The sequence below is a fragment of the Limulus polyphemus genome, unplaced genomic scaffold, assembly GCF_000517525.1.
Source record: "Limulus polyphemus unplaced genomic scaffold, Limulus_polyphemus-2.1.2 Scaffold576, whole genome shotgun sequence".
Taxonomy (NCBI): Eukaryota; Metazoa; Arthropoda; class Merostomata; order Xiphosura; family Limulidae; genus Limulus; species Limulus polyphemus.
In genome coordinates, this window is record NW_013666186.1 from 331,644 (window position 1) to 352,439 (window position 20,796).

The 20,796-nt window shown below is 37.1% G+C and overlaps 1 protein-coding gene across 1 annotated transcript in view; it reads left to right on the top strand.

Annotated features, from left to right (window-relative positions):
- The window catches only part of LOC106459212 (hormonally up-regulated neu tumor-associated kinase-like), a 61,300-nt gene that overhangs the window by 16,983 nt on the left and 23,521 nt on the right, over positions 1 to 20,796 (top strand). Inside the window, exon 2 of the mRNA XM_022385657.1 lies at positions 10,993 to 11,134. Coding sequence (XP_022241365.1) covers positions 10,993 to 11,134 — 142 coding nt within the window. The remainder of the gene's footprint in view (positions 1 to 10,992; positions 11,135 to 20,796) is intronic.

Consider the following 20,796-nt stretch of genomic DNA (forward strand, 5'->3'; position numbering starts at 1 on the left):
TTTACTTTTCAATTACATGAAGGGACAGTTAGGCCTTATCCGACATGCTGTTGTAACTTCGTGATTTAGCCTTCCACCGCTAGTTGGAAGCATTTTCCGACTCTCATACAGTACATCTGCTCATCAAATTTTGGGGTTCTAATGTGAAGTTTATAGTTCACCTGAGTAGATCAGTGTCCCCTGATGGGACAGAGTAAGTCTACATTTTATTTTCCTTTCACTTCACTTTGTTAGAAGACTATCATTGATGACGAGCTGACTCCATTGTTAGCATGTATGTTGGTTCAGTTTTCGGCTCCTACAGAGGGTCATAGTTTTGACCGTATTTGTGGGTCCTGACCCCTGACATCAGCCTTTTGGTACATTGGCACCTGGAATAGATTCTGTCTATATCCAAGGTCTCTGCTACTCAGTTGGATTGCCAGTGGCATTGGTGAGTATTATATACCTTCAGGGGCTGTGAGGGCTAGGTTCCAAGTATTTATGGTCGTGTGGTAACATTACCCATGGGTCCAGGAATACTGCAGGTTCTTGAGTCACATCAAGTCAGTTCACATCTTCACCACTCTTATCCTCCCAACCTGTAATGTTAATTGCAGTTTATTGGGATTTGGAACTTAGTTCTAGGGTGACCTGTGTTTGGTTGGTCTAGGAGTAGTGAGAGAGTCATGCTAGTTCTTTAGATGTTTTAGTTCTGTTGGTTGTTGGGCATATACAGACATGAGATTGGTGTTCAGTCATCGATCTATCTCATCTATATCAATGCCTATATTCTCCAAGGTTCACAAGTTACCCATTTCTCATCTGTGTTGATTTTTTACTGGGATTGTAGATGCCTAAGTTGGTTGTAGTTGGCTCCTATCTGCACTTGGCCATTGCAGTGGTGTCCCACCACTGTCTGCATTTATTGTGTGAAAGGGTCAGGTACTGCAGTACGTGGGTTCTGCAGTATCGTACAAGTGTTTTTTTATTTCATTTTCTTTCCATCGTACTATGCACACGCCATCCATGGATGACTCGTTACTGCTGGCATCATCTCGTCAATTGTCAGAACATCACATCCTGATTCTACTTTCAGAATCAACCAAGGCAGGCAGACTGAAACACCTGTTTTTGCTCCTATTTAATGTGTCATCAATCAGGGTATTTTATGTTTCATCTCATCTCTTAGTCAGGCTCAGCTGACTCCCATCTGGCTCAACATTGTAGAATATGATGCCACAATCTTATTCACCTGTCCTCCCTCCCACTGCATGGATGGTTCTTTCTCTTCTGGGAATGTGCTCCTTTTATTTGTCTTTATGTGACCAGGAGATTATAAGTATTGATTCACTGGTTACCCCATTTCCTTAGTTGGGATCATTCTTTAATCTTGAGGGATTGTTAAGTTGGAACACCACTATGATATAGGTTACTCTATTGCCACCTCATCCAAAGTTCCATCTTTTCACGAAGGCCTTGCCTTAAGAAATGATGTGCATATACCAAAAGTCAGGAATTCCAGGATGAACAGGATTCGCCTCACAATGTTTTAGTCCTTCTTGCTCTCTTCAACATACAATGTCTCATGGTCTGGGCTTATTAAGGGGTAACTCATCAGGCTTCCTTCAGACAATTCCATGATGGTATCTTGTGTTTCTCATCAAGGATGTACATGGTCTAGGGATCATTGTTTTTGAATTTTTAAACTATCTCTATAAGATAATCTTTCTGAGGCAATACACATACCTCCTCACACAGAAAGCTATCTTTCGATACAATATCTTATGTCTGCTCACAATAGCTTTCTCGACTTATACTGCCCTATATTGGCACAAAATTTTGCTCGACACTAGCGTTGATACTTCCGCTTACTCTCATGTAGATATCTACATACTAATATGTAAATGATTATGCAGCAACCCTCCACTAATAAGAGTGCAACACTATCCCTACAGTAACTAGTGTCCTCTCTAATCTTACAGCTGTTAACCACTTATACTTTAATGCTTCACATGTATATGACAATGAGAATTTGAGCTGCTTAGTTTCTCCTCCTGCCTGGGCTTCTCATTTGTGTGTCATTTCTGGGGAAGTGTTCAGGCCTCCTTTCCCTTTGGTAGAACTATTCAATCAGATCGGATATGTTTTATCATTACCTCCCATTTCTTTTCATTCTATTCCTTCCCCTCTCAAACTCCATGGTTTTCCTCTGAGCATTTCCTAAAGGGGGGTCATCTTCTCATCAGTCCTTCACCTGTTCAGTGTAGGATTCTAGCTTTTTGTATTTCTGACAGATACTTACCTCCTCACATATTTTCCAACCATCCTGATCTGCCCAATCTCGATGTGGTTAACAGCTGCAAGATTAGAGAAGATGCTAGTTACTGCATAATCCCATTATGATGCAGCAAGAACCCTCCACGAATAGGAGGATAACATAACCTCCCTGAGCACTAGCTTCTTCTATGCTTTTGTACTCATGATCTGCATTCTATACCTCAGCACTGAACACATTAGATGTGGCATTTTCTTGTCAATTTAACGAGATTTGCGATGTTGAGGGAACTTAATTTCCTTTTTTCTTCAAACTATGAACACTAGTTTATGTACCATCTTCTACTACTTGTGTGAGTGACTAATTTCCTCACACAGGTTGTGTATAATGAGGGCTTATTGATGCACATTCCTTGAGGATGACATGATGGTCATTGTGGATTGGGTAGTGAGTTCCCTTATGCTGCCAGGTACTTCAGCTTCGGTCCTTTCATCAGGCATTCCTTACTCTTGTTTGTGGTGTGAATGAAGGAGATGAATTTGATTGTTTCTTCACCTCTTTTAGACTTTGAGAACTTCTCTCCCTGTTGAAGAGAACCTTCTCACTTTCTTCAGGCTTAATTTATCAGGTATGCACCATTGTTTTTCTTTTCTGTGTTATTTTTATTCTACTTGTTCCCTAATTCTTAACCCTAACCATTCCTGGACCACTTTTGTTTCCATTCCATCAACCCTCTCACTAAAAGTCTTCTTATGGTCAGGGGTCAAAGGGCATTGACATGTTTGTAGACTTGCATTCAAACTGTTATTGATCTACTATTTTATGAATGTATATCAATAAGTTTGGTATATTATTGTAGATTATAATTCAAATTTTAGTATTATACATTAGCTAATTTCTTAATTTGATAGTAAATATTAAAGCAAAATTTCAATTCTTGTGTGTCACATATGTTAAATGCAGCTTTGGTTCACATTAGATGTTTGTGATGTCCAAATGCAAAGTGTATAGTTTCTTATGGATTAGAAACTCAAATTACTGATACTGACAAGCTAGAACATAAAATATGGTCCTCCTATCTTTTCTATTTGCTGAGATATCACTATGTTTAGTGAATCAAACACAGTGGGCCCTGCCCACCTCTTTCATTTTGGAAATACTTGCTTATGTACACCTGCTTCTGTTTTTGATGTGTGAATAACCAAATTGAAAGCTCAGATAGTCCTCCACATAGTTTTCTCAGCCTCTAGAAGGTGGGAAGTTCTCAAGAATATTTATGTCTTGAATCTCAGAAGGAAGGGGTAAGTAAAAATATTGTCCAAAAACAATTTTTTTTTACCCAAATACAGTTTAGTTAGTAAGCCTGACAAATTACAGTGGAATTATGCAATACTGATAGAGTAATTTATAATATTTGGTTATTTCAAAATGCATATGCAAAACCTAAAACAATTAACTTGTTTTACATCCTCCATGTGCAAAATTTGACAAGGCTTAGCAAATTATGACAAATGGGCAAACGAATACAAAGTTTACAATTAGAAAAAAATCATTGTTTTGTACATTACTTTATTTAGTGTTTCGATAAGGTACTCTCCCTCCACTCACAAGATTAGCTTTTCTTATTTTGTGCTGCCCTCTATATGTGAACTTTTTCAGAAACGCATGCCACAAGCCATCATCCTCCCTTTGTTGGAATCCAAAATTCCAATAGGAGAGCACTACTATAACGTGATACATGTTACTCTCTCTACACGCCATTACCGAACTATCACTTCTTGTTTGTCAGATGTCGAGTTCTGACATTCTTTTTTACATTGTTCAGTTACCTTGAAGTGGTTTATTTTTTCATTTTTTATATTTTTCTGAACTTTATTTGCTACACTTCATAGTTGTGGAGTTAATATTTTTAATATAGCATTAATTCTTCATGTTTCTTGCTTATGAATTCCAAAGTTACAGTCACCACTTCGGGCACTTCACCAGCATCTGATACCTGATACCACCATATGAGCCAACCTCTCTTGCTTACTTCTGCTCCACTTCCTCTTGAGCCTTTTGGGCTAGGCAAAGCTGAAGACAATTTTGATCGTTTGTACCCCCCTCTTGGAATTTAACTTAACTTCCCGATCACTACCTGAAGATTCAGCTCATCCATCATGGGTTTTTTCAGACTTTATCTCTCAGGTATGTGATATTTTGTCTCTTACACCTGTTTCCTATGATCCTAGACCTTCCCTCTAACATGAAACAACTTCTTGTCCCCAGATATTAGTGTTCACATACAGCAATCTGCCTTTCAACTGGGGGGAGGGCATTCGGATCAGTCCACCCTTGCTTATCATCGGGTGGACTTTCCTTTTCTTGACCAACAGTTGTTGGGATCCGTTCTACCTGTTTAGGGAAAGAACCCAGATTACCCTGTCCAAAGCCCAATTTTTTCACCTTTGTCTCACACTCACGACCCTGTTAAGGTATCTTTCTTCCCTTCACCTTCTGTCAGAGGCTCTTCACAGGATCTCTGAAAGATTTTCTGCTGAAATCCTCTCCATTCTTACTTCTATGTTGGTTCATCTGTCGTCTTCAGCTCACGCACTTCAACCATGGTTTGTTTGTTGTTGGTGGGAGCTCTTTGGCTCTGATGCAGTTTTGGCGCAGACCTGTCTCCAGGCTTCTTATGTGAGGGACCTTATATGGTGCTGTTTTTGTGGTGTGATGTGTTTGACTCAGTTTCTGGATCTCTGGAGTTGTGGGTGACCTTGACCCATCAACATTCTACCCTTACTAACTTGGTAACTCGTTTGTCACAGTCAGGGCCGAGTGCGGCACTGATTCCTGTCCCCTGACCTTCCCCTTCCCAATCTCTTCCTGTCCCACCCTCCCACGGTTCAATGATTTAATCGACAATACCCAAACTGCCATCAGCAGTACCGGTGACTATGTGGTCGGTTCAGGCCCAGTGGGGGATTGTCTCTTGAATTTTATTAATCTGTGGGGACCTTTTATAACCAGTGTCTGGGTTTGCATGGTGCTCTCAGAGGGATATGTTATTCCCTTTCTTTCTCTTCTTCCATTATCCAGTGTTCCCATTCCTTTTCCTTCTCATTGGGATCCCTCAACATGCCAGTCTCTGTCAGAGGCAGTTCAGGACCTCATCACACAACAGGCTATTGAACCAGCTCCACCAGGTTCATGGGGATTTTACTCTCACCTGTTTGTGGTTCCCAAGAAGACCACAGACTGGCATCCTTTCATTGATTTATCCCATTTCAATCAGTATGTTCACACTCCTCGCTTTACCATGGAGACATACCTTTCCCTTCTGTGGGCATTTTCTCCAGGTCTTTGGAGGACCAAGGTGGACATTTCCAATGCTTACCTACACATTCCTGTGTCTGAGAGTTTCCGTCCATATCTTCAGTTTGTCCATCACGGGATTGTGTACCAATTTTGCATCTTCCCTTTCAGCCTAGCCTCAACACCATACTTGTTTTATCATGTGGTTTGCTCTTTTGCATAACATATTTATGCCAGGTGGTTGCACTTCCATGTATATATGGATGACTGGCCTCTTCTTGGTCATTCCAAATGGGAATTGGCCTGTCACACTTGTCAGCTCTTGGCCAAAGCTGTGTGGGAGGGTTGGTTGATCAAATTGGAAAAGTCTTTCCTTTGTCGTACCCAATACCTTATCCATTTGGGTGTTTGCTTCAACACTCATCTCAGTCAGGCTCACCCTTCTCCTCTCTGGCTCCATTCTATGGAATGGGCCATTCTGAAAGCCCTGTCTGTTCCCTCACTTACAGCTTGCAAGGTTCTATCCATTTTGGGAATGTGTTCCTCCATGAATCTTCTCATATCCCTGGGCAGGGCCCATATGTGGTTTCTTGAATGGGTCCTTCATGATCAATGGAACCTCGCCTGGGATCCCTTGGATACTTCTATATCCCTTCTCTCATCCCTTGTAGACAATCTCCATTGGTGGGTGAACAGGACTCACATGTCAGCACGGGTCCCACTTCTTCCTCAGTGGCCAGATTTAAATATGTTCATGGAGGCATCCATTCATGGCTGGGGAGTCTGGATGGATCACCAAGAGATTTCAGATCATTGGTCTGTCGAGGAAAGTTCTCTTCACATCAGTGTTCTTGAACTCCTGGCTGTTCATTGGGTTTTGGATCAATTTCTTTCTCTTGCCAGCCACCAGCTGGTTATGGTCCATTCTGACAATTCTACCATGGTGTCTTACATCAGTCACCAAGGTGGCACCAGGTTAAGATCCCTATGTTTTTGCACCATGGTCTTCTTTATTGGGCCCCCACACATCACATTCGTTTGATGGCGTGTCACGTACCGGGTACTTTCAGTCTCATAGCCGATCATCTTTCCCGACTGGATTGAGTTTATCCCGCAGAGTGGTCCCTACATTCTGCCATTTTTGGTGGCTTTGTATGCATCTGGGTATGACCCATATTGATGCTTTTGCCACCACTTTCAATCACAAGTTACCTCAGTTTTGGTCCCTAGTCCCCAATCCTTGAGCCTTGGATGTCAATGTCTTCAGCCAGGATTGGTCTCATCTGTTCCTCTAAGTTTACCCTCCCATCTGCTTACTTCATCGGATGGTCTTCATTATCCATGCCACTCCAGGCACAGTCCTTCTGATTGCTCCTTATTGGCCTGCTCAACCTTGGTTTCCTCAATTGCTCCAACTGCAGGTGGTCCCTCCCCTTCTTCTTCCCTTCCATATCAATCCTGCTCCATCTACTTCAGTCACCGATGCTTTATTCTGTGCCATCCATCCTCCGTCTTCATGCCTGGCTTTTGTTAGGTCCTTGGCAAGGAGTTCTGGTTTCTCTTGCAGAGTAGCTTCACATTTAGTCCATTCCATTTGCCCATCTTCTTCAGCTGTCTCTCAATGAAAATGGAGCATTTATTGCTCCTGGGCATTGACGCGGGGTTTGCAGGCTTCTCACCCAATGGTTGCCTGAATCTCTGAGTTTCTCACATGGCTTTTTGTGAGGGGTTCTTTGGTCTCCTTGATTTCCCCTTCCACTGTCCCTGCCCCATTGATCCATTCCTTTCAGCTCTGTCACCCACCAAGGTGTCCATCATTCCCAGACTGAGACATTAATGTGGTTCTTCATGACCTCACTTTACCTCTGTCTATGTGTTTCCTGTTTCACCTCTCTTTGAAGGTGTATTTTCTCCTTCCTTGTTCTCCTGTCCTGTGTGCATCATAGGTTGGATATTTTTGCCCATGACGTTATTAGGATCTTGTACAACTCCTCTTACCTTATCCTTTATCCAGATCATGCTTTTCTTCCCAAGACCTCTGCGGCTTGATAAGGTCAGTACTGTTTTTACTATATCTGCTTATCCTCTATATCTCATCTCTTCCCTCATCCTGATCCAGATAGACTCCTCTGTCCTGTCCATGCCCTCCATTGTTATACTGCCTACATGGCTTCTCTCCGAGGCCCTCATTTCTGCCTCTTCCCTTGATATTTCCCCGGCTATTCTGACCAATTGTGTTTGACCTTTGATCCAGTTGGCCTATTTCTCCTTGTCTCCTTCCCAGCATGATCTCTTTCAAGTTTCCTCACATCAAATCCTCACCTTACCTTCTCCCTTGCCTCTCATCTTTGTCGGCCATTGGAAGAGATTTAATCATCAGGCATGTGGATGACTCTGCACACGTTCATCTTCCATTACCTACACCACATCACTGTTTTTGCTTCCTTTGGTGCAGCTGTGATATGAGGTAAGTCCTCACTAATGCTTTCTTTTCTGTCAGGGGCCCATACTTCAGCTTCACTTTGGATGAGTGGTGCCTAACCAGGTATTCTGCCTGTATGCAGAATGGGTTCCACTTAGATGGCTGTGACCATTCACAGACATCTTGCTATCAAATCCGCTCTGTAAGCCATGGTGATTCTTGTACATTTTCCATGGCTATGTACACTCACCCTTGGGGTGTTTCACAAGATCACTAGAGTGTAAATTCCTCATGATAATTGCATCATAATATGCCCATTCTGGACTCTACCACCTATGGAAGGGGATTGCTGCCCATCCCTGCCATGCTAAGGTTGAATAAATTGGTGTGGTCTGCTTTTCAAAATAGGGTTTCATGATCATCCATTGCACTGTCTTGGGTGTTGCAGTCCTTCCAGACTCTCCATTGCACTTTCTTCCAGTGGAGTGTGGGAGTCTTTACCAGTTCCAAGCCGCTTTGGTGGTTGACCATGGAGGCAACCTGCTGGGTGAGTTCCACAAAGATGGCTATAACCATTCAGTTCAGAATAGGGCAGTGGTGTTCTGCCAGTATAGTTACAAGATCCTCTGGATGAGTAACTATTTTTTGGAGTTGAGATGCTGAAATGCATTTCACCCCTCCAGTTGGGTGCCCTCCTCCTACTATCACGCGGATGTTGATACCCAGCGAGTGAGGTTTTGGAGATTGAGTGAACCAATCACATAAGTTCTCACACAGATTTCTGGTTGTTCATCTTCCCCTTTTGACTTGTTTTCTGTATTGTGGGTCGCAACTTTCCTCTACGTGGCCTGTCTCCATTTCTGTCCTGGTTTTCCCTTGTTGGGTGATGAGGTTGTTACCGATCTGGGGTCATTTTGGGTTGGTTTCATGGTCATAGGGATTGATTGCATGTGATGGACTTCCCCTGGATTCCTGATGACACATTCCTGGATCCCTGGCATTAGGCTAATTTGTAAATTCCTCAAGTTGAATGTTAGATTCCCTCTGGACTCTGGGACTTGAGGTGAAGATGGTATGATCTTCATCTTACCCTCATGAAGATGTCGGTACCCAGCGAGTGAGGTTTTGGATGTAGTTGACTTACCGAGTACGGTCCATCATGCCCCAGCCACTCCACACCATGAGACACATCTTCACTTGCCCACTTTCCATTGTGGGATTGAGTGATTCTGATTTCTGTTTAAGATCACATTGCTGAACTATCCTCTCCCATGCAGATGTGCTCCCTTTAATGTTCCATCATGTCTAGTCCTCCTGATCATGTTGATGTTCCTGATGATGAGATACCTGGCTCAGATGTGGTGCGGCACCCCCTCCTCAGACCATCTGATCTGTTCTTCTCATTTTGGGGATGTCACCCTCCTGTTAGTGGAGAGCTATAACATCAATAAGCCTTGACATATGTAGGGTTGGGAGCTTTGTTCAAGGCTTATAGCATATGCAGGAAATTACAGGGCCATGGACATGAAGTAATAGATCTTTTTGGTGTAGAGAGGTGAGTATTTATCTGAAATACATTTTTTGATAAGGAAAATAACATTTGATTCCCATTGCCTCCAAATAAATGTGCTTACCCTTTCTTTATTATGACAAAGCAACTAAAGCAAATCACTTTCACTAATTTTAAACTGCTGACTAAAGGGAAGGCAAATGTCTGGTATCACCTGCATTTAACATTTTTTTTTCTTTTTGAACTACTGACTAGAGGAAGGCAACTGACTGGCAGCCCCTGTCACTAACCTTTCTTTTGCTTGTATGTACCATGGTTTGAAGAACATTGCACTAATAGGTTATTCTACTGCAATTGATTAATGGAGCTGTTGATTAATCAGTCACCAAATACAACTAATCAGCTAGTCCTGCTGATAACCCTGAATCACAAGATACAATTTTTTAATTGAATATGGAAATTATCACACATCTCAGAATAACTATTAACCTTCTGCAGCTTTTTCTAAAGTTGGCTGTAAGGCAGGATGGAGTCTCTGAGTGTATGATTTTGCACTAAAATGTTTTTTTATCATCCAATATACACTAATGAAATTAAATAATATAATAAAATTAAGTATAGAGAAAAATAAATAGACCTTTCATTTATTAGCTTTCACCAATTATCAGAGTGAACTTAGGAACAATAGTGTAATAACAGTAAAGTTAGAAAGTAGACATCTTAGTTAATTGGCCAGAAAATGGCTACATAGAAATGAAGCTCGTACTTAGGTTTTTGCTCTATGGTCACTTCCATGGAGGATTGTTGAAACTGAACTTAGTAATATGTACATGCATGTAATACACAGAATTTTTGCTTTTTTTTTTTTATCAGGGATGTTGATATGCAGACTTTGAAAGTTTCTACTTGTGTTTAGGATGAATCAGTGTTGATATTGTGTAATATATGAAAATTTTTCTTAGTTGAAAATCTAAAATGTCACATATATTCACCTTATGTGTGCAGAGATTGTTGAATAAATAACTTTCATTTATAATTCATAACTCATGTATAATATAATGGTTGGAGATGACTTGAATGGGTAACGAAGAAAAACTTTAATATAAGTTTAACATAACAGCAAATGTACAAGGTTTTGTTCCATACTGTACATATATATGTGTGTCAGTGTAAACTTTGTACCGGATGATGACAAAACCTTGTACATTTGCTCTTATGTTAAACTTATATTAAAGTTTTCCTTCATTACCCAGTCAAGCAGTCTCCAACCATTATTAGTCTCAAAGTGGGTTCCTCGTCAGCAAACTTGAATTCACATATAATATGTATAGTAAAGTAATGAAAAATGCTGTAATATGCTACATTTATAATTAGTATGTGATCTGCAAGAAAAACTAAGTTTATATAGCTTAATTAATGGGTTGTTGTTGTTTTGTTGAGACAGGACCAGATCTGTCTTTTTTGCTAGAATGATTAATTTGTTCTTGTTGTTTACTTGAATGCTAGATGTATGGAGTCTGGGAGTGATCCTGTACATGTTAGTTTGTGGACATGCCCCCTTTTTGGAAGCAAATGACAGTGAGACTTTGACCATGATTATGGACTGTAAATACACAATTCCAGCACATGTATCAGATGGCTGTAAAAGGTAAGTGAAATGTATGATACATAAAAAAACAAATTTGATAATTATAGTTAAATACTGCAGCCCCCATGATATAAAGGTTATGGAAATTAAGTAACATTGCACACATGTCAGGAGGATTATGGATTGCAAACAACTACCACATCATGTATGTCAGAAGATTTAGAAAATATTGGTAACTGTCATAGCACCTGTTAGATTTCTGGAAAGTGAATAAAGATCATTATATGCCTAAGACGAATTATGGTAGTTAGAGGTGCAACAAATGTTCAATGTTAATTTGGTGTTTTGCTAAATCAACTGACTGTGTTATTTGAAAATTTTTCAAGACAAAAACCTTGTTAAGCCTTTAGTTTTGACAAATACTTTATGAAATTAAATTGTCACATTGACAACAAACTTTGTGCTGTCAAAGGAAATTTAACTCTCATCTTTCTGTAATTTTGATACGAGTTTAAACAATTCTATGATAGCACAAAGTTTGTCCTTAATTTAGTAACTTCAACATAAGATTTCTGTTTATCATTTCTGTTGTGAAGTTATATGTATTTTATCTAGTAGTCTAGATTTTAATGTAAAATATGTAAATTAAAGTAGCATACAGTTAAAATTGACTAATGCTAGATAGTGATGAAAAATAAAACCATTTCCTATACCTAGTCAACAGATAGCTTCTTATTGTTGTAGTTAATCCCAGTTTCACTTAACGATTTTCATAAATATATGGAGGAGGCAAGTGATCTCAGAAACTTTCTTGTCAAAATATCATGATATACAAATGTTTCCTTATTTTCACATAGCCATTCCTTTCCTTTATGTCAATTTATGTATATACAGTTTATGAAGATAGATATCTTTCCACTTCATCCATATCTGTAGTGAGTATAAGTTGCTATTTGTCAATGTTCCCTCTTGTCGACACAACAGTAATATTATCCAAGTAATTATCTAAAGCAGAGTAATCATAGAGACATTTTGTGGTTTGTCTGTTACTCATAATTAATACTAATTATTATTAATTGTACTTTTAATTGAAGATTTATAAACATTATTACACAACTGATATACCTCTGGCTGTTGATGAAGATAACTTTGATGCTGTTTCAAAGAAACAGCTCTAAGTCTAAGAGTTTTGTTCCATTTGTTGTAGGTTTATTCATACGGATGAGGATTGGCTTCCATTCTGTTGTTGAATTGGCCAAATTGCTCAAATATGTTGATACAAAGTTTGGAGGGAGTGGGTGGGGGTGATGGGGCAAATACTAGTTCTAGTAGGCTCAAACCAAGATTTCCTTGTCTACTTTGATGTTTATGCTAAACTGAAATCAATATCTGATGTTCATTTTAACTGGCTGGTTGATGGACAGCTGATCAGCCACAAAATGTCTGTTGTAGTCAAAGGTATCTAAACAACTTAAAGTATAATGGTAGACACTTTGAAAAAGATTATGATACAGTTTGACTGTAAAGTGTTTGTCATCTGCCTTAATGGTGTACAGTTTTTCACCCATTTGTTTTGAATTATATAGAATAGAAATTTTTGTTTCATTGGATTTAATTTTTATGTGTTAAATCATTTAAGTAGAGCCTGAATTCGACAGAGATAGACATGATCCAATGCAAGTTGGGGGGAGTAGGTTTATTACAGAATTCTTGAAATTGTTTTCAGTACTTAAGAACTTTTTGTTACAAATGATAACATGCAAAGTCAAATTGTTTTAAAAATGATGATTTTTAATAAACAATATTTGTAAAAATGCAAAAATATCAAAATGATAACATATATATTACAATCATAATAATGTCACAGATTCCTAAAATATTTTCAGTATTACAAAACTGAATTTATAGGTCCTCTAAAGTATTGTATTAATGTTATGCTTATATTGTTAATTTAAATAACTCATTATTAAAAAATCTAAAGAGAGTGTTTTCTTTAGATCATGCTTCTCACCTCTCCAAAGTTAGCTAGTGACTTAGTGGCATTGCTGAAAAGTTTTTCTGTATTTCCCAAGCAGTTGTAAGAGCTCTCACCCCTGCATGTAATACTGTGTACTGTGCTGGTCTGTTATGCAGACAAGATTAAACTGTGCCTCTCTACCAGCAAGAGGGCAGCACAACTTCCTTGGGCAGTACTTCTTTTAAGCACTTTGTGTAAAATTTCTGATATTGACAGAAACAAGTGGAGCAGTAGTTAAGGTTGACTTAAAAATCAAAATGAACTTTATAAAGTTTTCTTCATTACACAGACCTTATGTCAGATCTGACACATACACAGTAAATAATGTGGAAGGTGGAAGAGTGATGAAGTAAGGGTAAGTTGATGCATGCTCTGTATTGCATTAAAGACATTCAAGAATCACATTTGAGTCGCATGGTTGTTGATAGCATGAGAGCAACTAATGTCTTGGAAGGCCTTATGCACATAGACTGTCATAGTTTGCAGGGAGATCTTATAGCTGTATTATTGGCTGTTATTGAACGGCATGCTCAAACCATTAATTCGATTTTGTTTGCTGAAGTCCCTGGTGGGTATATGAGGATGCCCAGTGGCAGATCATCCACCATTTTTATCTGTAAGGGAGGAAAAAAAGGATACCAAAAATATTTTCTTAGGTCTACCCACCTTCATTGTCCAAAGTACAAGATTTTTCAGCTAGTCCTAATTCCAAAAAACTTCTGTTGGTTTGGTTTCTCTTTTTTCTTCAGTTATGCTCTATTTGTCTTGAACTAGTTTCTGTTATGCCAAAGGTGTAATGTCGGATGATTCAGTTCTTATTATCTTTATATTTCTTATTTTATGAGTTTTGAGTCATTGCCCTGGTTTTTAGGAACCATTTCAATGTTAATGACCTTTCATTGGGGTCATCTTTCTCTACTCTTTTCACTTCTCACATTCTTGACCATCAGATCAGTTTTTTTATTGGAGGTCTCCAAGTGCTCTGTTACTTCAACAATTTTTATTTCTGCTTTACATGCTCTAATTTGTCTCATTTTAAAACTTTCTTCTTCAGAGTATTTATTTATGAATTTGCTAGTCTTATATCCCTGATGCTTTTAGTCAAGAACAAAATTATTCCTTTTAATTAATTGCAGCTCTCACCGATCTAGTTTCTATTACCTAATGGCTCTAATGTTTCTTTGACACCTTAGCCCATCATGCTTTGTTACAGGATTTTCATCCCCCCCCCTCCCACTTTTCACCTGTCCTAGAGGGTGCTTCTTTTCTTTCTTTATTGTTTGTGCAGGTTTTCACTCACACTACTCTCCCATTCTCCCATTGAGGTGAAGCGTGTCAGCAGGAGCTGATGAGGATTTCTGAGACAAGCTTTGCCTTGCTTTCATTCATTTACTTTTCTGTTGATGTCAGTATTTCTACTCATTTCTATCAACCCTATTGAGAGGCTAGAAATTGATGTAAGCAAGGTTGGTTTTCTCAATCCTTCAGTGCCTCTCTTCTGTTCTTGAAGAATTCCTATCTGAACTGTTTGGGAGTCATCTTGGATCATTAACTTATATGTTATACTGATACTTAAGTCTGTTCTTAGTGTCTTTTCCTTTCTCTCCAATTATTTTCAACCTGTAAATCAGGAATTCTCAAGTCTGTTTTTGAAAGGAGTAGTCAACATTGTTTATATCATGCTTATACAAGTTTTGTTTCTTCCATGTCTTTGTTATTCTGAAGATATCAGGAGATCAGAGTTCTACCATAGACCTGTCTCAGCTGATCTTTTCCTATGTTTCAGAGGTAAATGTACCTCATTTCAATTTTACATTTTTAGGATTAAAATTAATTTCAAATGGGTACTTATATTTATAATACATTCCCACCCACCTCACTACAACTGAATGTCAGTTTTTTTGTGGGCTTGTACCCTATTTTAATTTTCACTCATGTACAAATAGATGCACAAATATATGAAACAACTGGGAATATTGGAATCTTAAATTATCAGAATAAGAATAGACTTAATACTTTGACATTTGTATTAAATATTTTGAAATTTGGTATTTGGCCAGAACCTTGATTTGATACAAGTGTAGAGGAAGGTAAACACCAAGCATGTTAAAAGTTTCATGGAATGTAAACAGCACACAACCAGAAGGTTTATGAAAGTAAGTAATTTTATAGCATATGTGTAAAACATGATTGAAAAAGTAAGTGATACCACATCACAGATATTAGAAAGCTTATGAATGGTAAATAATTACTATCAACCTTATTAATTACTATAACAACCTTCAGAAGATTTATGAGAATTAAATAAATACCACTGACATAAATGTCCAAAGGACTATAAAAAGCAAGTATTAGCACACATATTGAACGTTGTATGGAAGGTAAATATATATACCATAACACATATGTCAGAAGGAATATGAAAGATAAATAATACTGCAGTTAACCTATAGAACTCATGTCACAAAGTTTATGAAATTTAATAATTTATATAGTGCACACCTCAGAAGGTTTATGTAATGTAAATAAATATCACTGCTTAAATATCAGAAGGATTATGGAAGGCAAATTGGTGTCAAACACATCATAAGATTTATAGAAGGTAAATGAATAATACGGCACATGTATCAGAAGAATTATAAACATTTACTCTATCTGAAGCACAAATGGAACTAGCGCAGGGCAGACAGGGCAATGCCCAGGGGCCTGGTATGGCCTCCTCGACTCAAAGCCGGGCCCCAAGTCAAGGAAGTCAACCGTGAATGCTACGGATGACACCTTGTAACGTTTGGAGTATTACTAAAGACAGGGGCATATAATATAGCATTAAAGATCCCTGCTAAAAATGATGCTTTTATAACAATTTATACCAATTTATAATGGCTCAGGTAACCCTGTCTTAAAATCTTGCATTCTCACAACACGTGTGGTGTTCCAGATCGGTTAGTTGATCAGATAGAAAGTGGCCTGTCTAAAGTGAAGTTGAAATTACATTGTTTTCTATCCCTAAATTTAAACATAAACTTTTAAACTTCTCAAATTAAACCCCCAAAATGTCAGCTTAGAAGCTTAAAAGTGGGTTTCAAAAAAGAAAAGTGAAAAAAAGGATGAATCAGAATTGATCTCTAAGTGGCCTAAACTGGACTCCTTTTTTGCTAAACAAAATGATGGTAAGCCTTGTAAGAAACCAAGTGTTGAACTGATTGAAAATGAGAAAACACCAAGAACCAGGTTGTAGTGGTGTTGATATTAACATAAATTATCTTTCTAATGAAACTGATTCATTTGAATTAAATTGTGATTTAGAAGAAACTCATTTATTGCAGTTTCCAGACTGAGGAAACTTTTCAATTAATGTTGAAGATAACAAATTGAAGAATTTAATATTACTAATAGGATCATGCAGACTCAATGGGCCATTACTTAAAAATCAAAATGAGCGAAGATTTTCAGAGTATTATTATAACAAAAAGTCCAAAGCTGGTATACTTTTACCATGAACCCAGGATGTCCAAATATTATCAGTTCTTACTTTTTGTCTACAAAATCATTATTCTTGACAGCACAAGTTAACCATATTGAGATGGGTAGGTGTCAGAGGGCATGTCATCACATTTGTAGACTTACATTCAAAATTTTATTGATTGAACTACTATTTTATGAATGTATGTCAATAAACTTGGTATTTTAAGTAAGTTTTAGTATTATACATTAGTTAATTTCTTAATTTTGAAGTAAAAAAAAAGAAATTGGTAAACACTAATAGAGTTGGTTGCATGGGCTGTGCAATGAGCAGGCTCAGCACCACAGGTGTGTCAGGAGATGACAATATTTCTATTGAATTCCATTGTTGGATTGTGCATACTGTGAGCCATTTTGGCTTTCTGCTGATCAGAAATGTTCTTCTTATAATGAAATGTGGGTTATAGTATAAATGATTGGAAACATCTGAGTGAATGAATTGCTGTTCATGAAAATTCCAGTGTGCATTTCAATGAGTGTATTACATTTCAAAGGTGGCTTAAAACTAAAACCATAAACGAAATTAGTAATAATTTGCTAAGAGAGGGAAAACCTTTTGGAAAAATGTGTTGGAAAGAGTAATAGACATAATATTAATACTGTCATGTTGCAATTTTTCTCTCAGAGAGAGTTCAACTGAACCAATAGTGGCGACTTTCTTTCAATTATTCAGTTACTTGTCAAGTATGATCCTGTTCTATCCCTCTGTGCAGCTGTGGAAGTGGTTGGTATCATTGTAGAGATGGTCATTAGAGTAGGTGGCATGATGATTGAGAAGGATAGACCTCTCTGGGCTTCTTCTTCTGACTCTTGTTCCAGGAGGTTCTTCTTAGACTTATTTATGTTAGTGCTTTCATTGATGCTTCTCACATTTAATTTTAATGTTTATTTGTCACTGTACCTTCTGACAAGATATTTAACATATCCCTCTGCCTAATTTTCTCCTTTATTGACCTTGTTTCACAAGCCATGTGATAACCTCCACTAATAGAGTTGGTTGTATGGGCTGTGCAATGAGCAGGCTCAGCACCACAGGTGTGTCAGGAGATGACAATATTTCTATTGAAGCAGATGGTTCAACTAGCTATGATTTCAGTCCAGAGCTAGAGGTTCTTCTAGTGTTAACACTAGTCTGGTTATCTCTACTGAATGCAGAACTCTGTTATTAGAACAAAAAATGGTGGAAAACTTGTGTGGATGCGAGAGCAGTGTTTAGCTTTGTTTGTTTGGGACAACACAACATAGTAGAAATATGTGCTGGTCAGGTGTAGGTCTGAGATGTACACTGCTAGAGCAGAATGTATATAGGTACTTGGGAGACCCTATAGGTAACATGTATGCCTGAAGGAATGACACTTGACCAAGGCAATAGATTTGACACTCTATGTCTGAAAGCTGCTTTTATAATAGATATTAGTTGTGAACAGGCCATTACAACTTTCAAACCTACATTTTTTGATGAACTTTTGAACAGTCAGAACCCAGGATGCCCCAATATTATCAGTTCTTACATTTTGTTTACAAAATCATTATTCTTGACAGCACAAGTTAACCATATTGAGATGGGTAGGTGTCAGAGAGCATGTCATCACATTTGTAGACTTACATTAAAAATTTTACTGATTGAACTACTATTTCATGAATGTATGTCAATAAACTTGGTATCAAATTGTAGATTATAATTCAAGTTTTAGTATTATACATTAGTTAATTTCTTAATTTTGAAGTAAAAAAAAGAAATTGGTAAATATTGATTTTTTTTTGTGTCACACTGGTACTCCATCTTTTGGGTTTGGTCGATTACATTTTATGATGCTCACAATACAAAGTTTATAGTTTCATGCAAATTATAAACTCAGATTTCTGATATTTGCAAGCTAGAATATAAAACAAAAACCTACTACCTTTCCTATTTGCTGAGATATCATAGTATTTATTAAATTTCACCATACTGACTCTGCCCACCACTTCATTTGAGAAGACTTGTTTATATATGTCTGCTTTTCTATATCTGTAAGTTTGTAAGCAATCAAAAGCTTTATATTACCTATACATAATTCTGTTAGTCTTTCTAAATTATTTATGAGAGAAAAGCTCTTATATCATTGGAAATTTTGAAGTATTATAAGCAGTGGTATTTTCCGAACAGAAATTAATCTTTTTAGACCCAAATAGAGCATAGTTAGGAAGCCTGGTAAATTGCAATAGATTTTTGTGATATGGGTATACTCATTGAGATCATCATTTTCAGAATATTTTTTATTTACTGTTCTGTGTTTTAAGAAAAATTTAAGTATTTATTTGTAAATAGTGGTAATATATAAATATATGTACCTTACAAAATATTGGAAACTACACTTTTATTGGTTATTCTTTAATTATGGTACCATAGGAAACAGGATGTTCATAAGCACTTTCACACCAATACCACTACTAAATCCCAACCACACAAGTTTATTGGATCTCACTTTATATAGTACTTTAGATAATTCTTGTTGCAACTACAGTATTATGTAAACAAGCCAATAAATCCTACCCCATTGTGTTTTCAGAGCCGAAATTCAAATAGACTCTGTAAGAGACATCAGCTTATTGACCAACATTCAAATATCTACTAAGTTTATTGGATCGGCCAAGACTTTTTACAAAGCCGTAGCATAAGCATTTCATAATACTTTAGACAATTCTTTTTGTAACCATTATACTGTCAACAAGTTGATAAATCCTACCCCACTGTGTTTTCCAAGCAGGGAAAGTTCTGTGAATTGCACCGTAAAAGTTTATTTGATATTGATGGTGTCAAAGTATTCAAAATACGGTAACTCCTAAACAGAAGAGTAACAAAAATGAATTTGGAATTACGAGTAGAAGATTCCAAACTCCCCAAAGAAAATTTGAAAGAAAGCTTGTCTGTAGAAGTAGGTAGTAAAACTTACATCAGAGACACTGTCCCTATTTTTTTAAAGGATTCAATACCAGTAGAAGATTTGATAAGAGAGGTAATCCAGCATTCATAAGTAGAGTCAAGGTAGAACAAAAGCATCTTTGGTGGGACACTAACTCAAACAAGCATGGCTTCTGGAAGGCAAAAAACTTTTAATATCTCCAGATGAACACTTGAAAGTTTTAAATTTAAATAAAAGTGATTTAGAGGAGAATGAAATTAGACTTTTAAAATGAGTAATTAACATCACACTAAATAGTAGGCCTAATGGCATTCAAATTATGGAAGATCTACAGGAATTTATAAGAAAGTTGATATTGAAAGAGTTTTTGTATGAAAATGAAGAGGATAAATCTCTTAAGATGAAGTCAACTTTTGGACTGTGGGGAACCAGCCTGGAATTAGATTTGTTAGAAGATAAAAATATTTTGTGTTTCTTATGAGGAAGTAAAAGATAATATTTCCAAGGGAGGAAGAAAAGGTTGTAATAAGTTGAGGAAAAGTGGTCAAATTATTTAAAAAAAGTGATAAGGAGGATGTTTTGGTTGTAGTGGAATCCAATTATTATGGCAAAGTGGTATTATATGAAAAACGTAAAAGCAAAATTTATAGAATATGTATTGAGTTTGGAAGAAATAAAGTGTAAGTAAAAATGAATTCAGAAATTTTTTTGCCAAAATGGTATAAAAATATATTAAAAGAATACATTGAGAGAGAAAAATTTAAATATCTTTGATTGACAAACCTTTCAGATATATCTATTTCTGTAGGAGGCAGAAATAAAATTATTGAACCATTGAGTAATTTACTGGTTATTGTTTTGAAACGTTTTATATCAAAGATAGTAAAGATTTGTAAATCAGTTACCAAAAAAGTTAGAAGAAATTGTATTTTAGTATCATTTGACAGTGCTTTATATCCAAGTATTTTGCATTATTTTGGACTAAAAGTGAAGGAATTTTATATTGATAGTTGTATGAATTGTATTAAGGGGGTTATTTTTAAAGGTTTAGATTTATTTTATCTAACTGCTTTTTTGTGTTTGAAGATGAAATCTTTCATTAAATCTCAGGAAATGCTACGGGTACTAAAGTTGCACCAGTCTATGCAATGCTAATAATTGGTTTTCTGGAAATTAAAATGTGTGATCCTCTTCCAAGCTATTTTGTTGAGCAACAGATTTCAGTCTTTGGATTTTGCAGATGAGGAACTATTGAAGGAAAGGAAAACAAAAGGGTC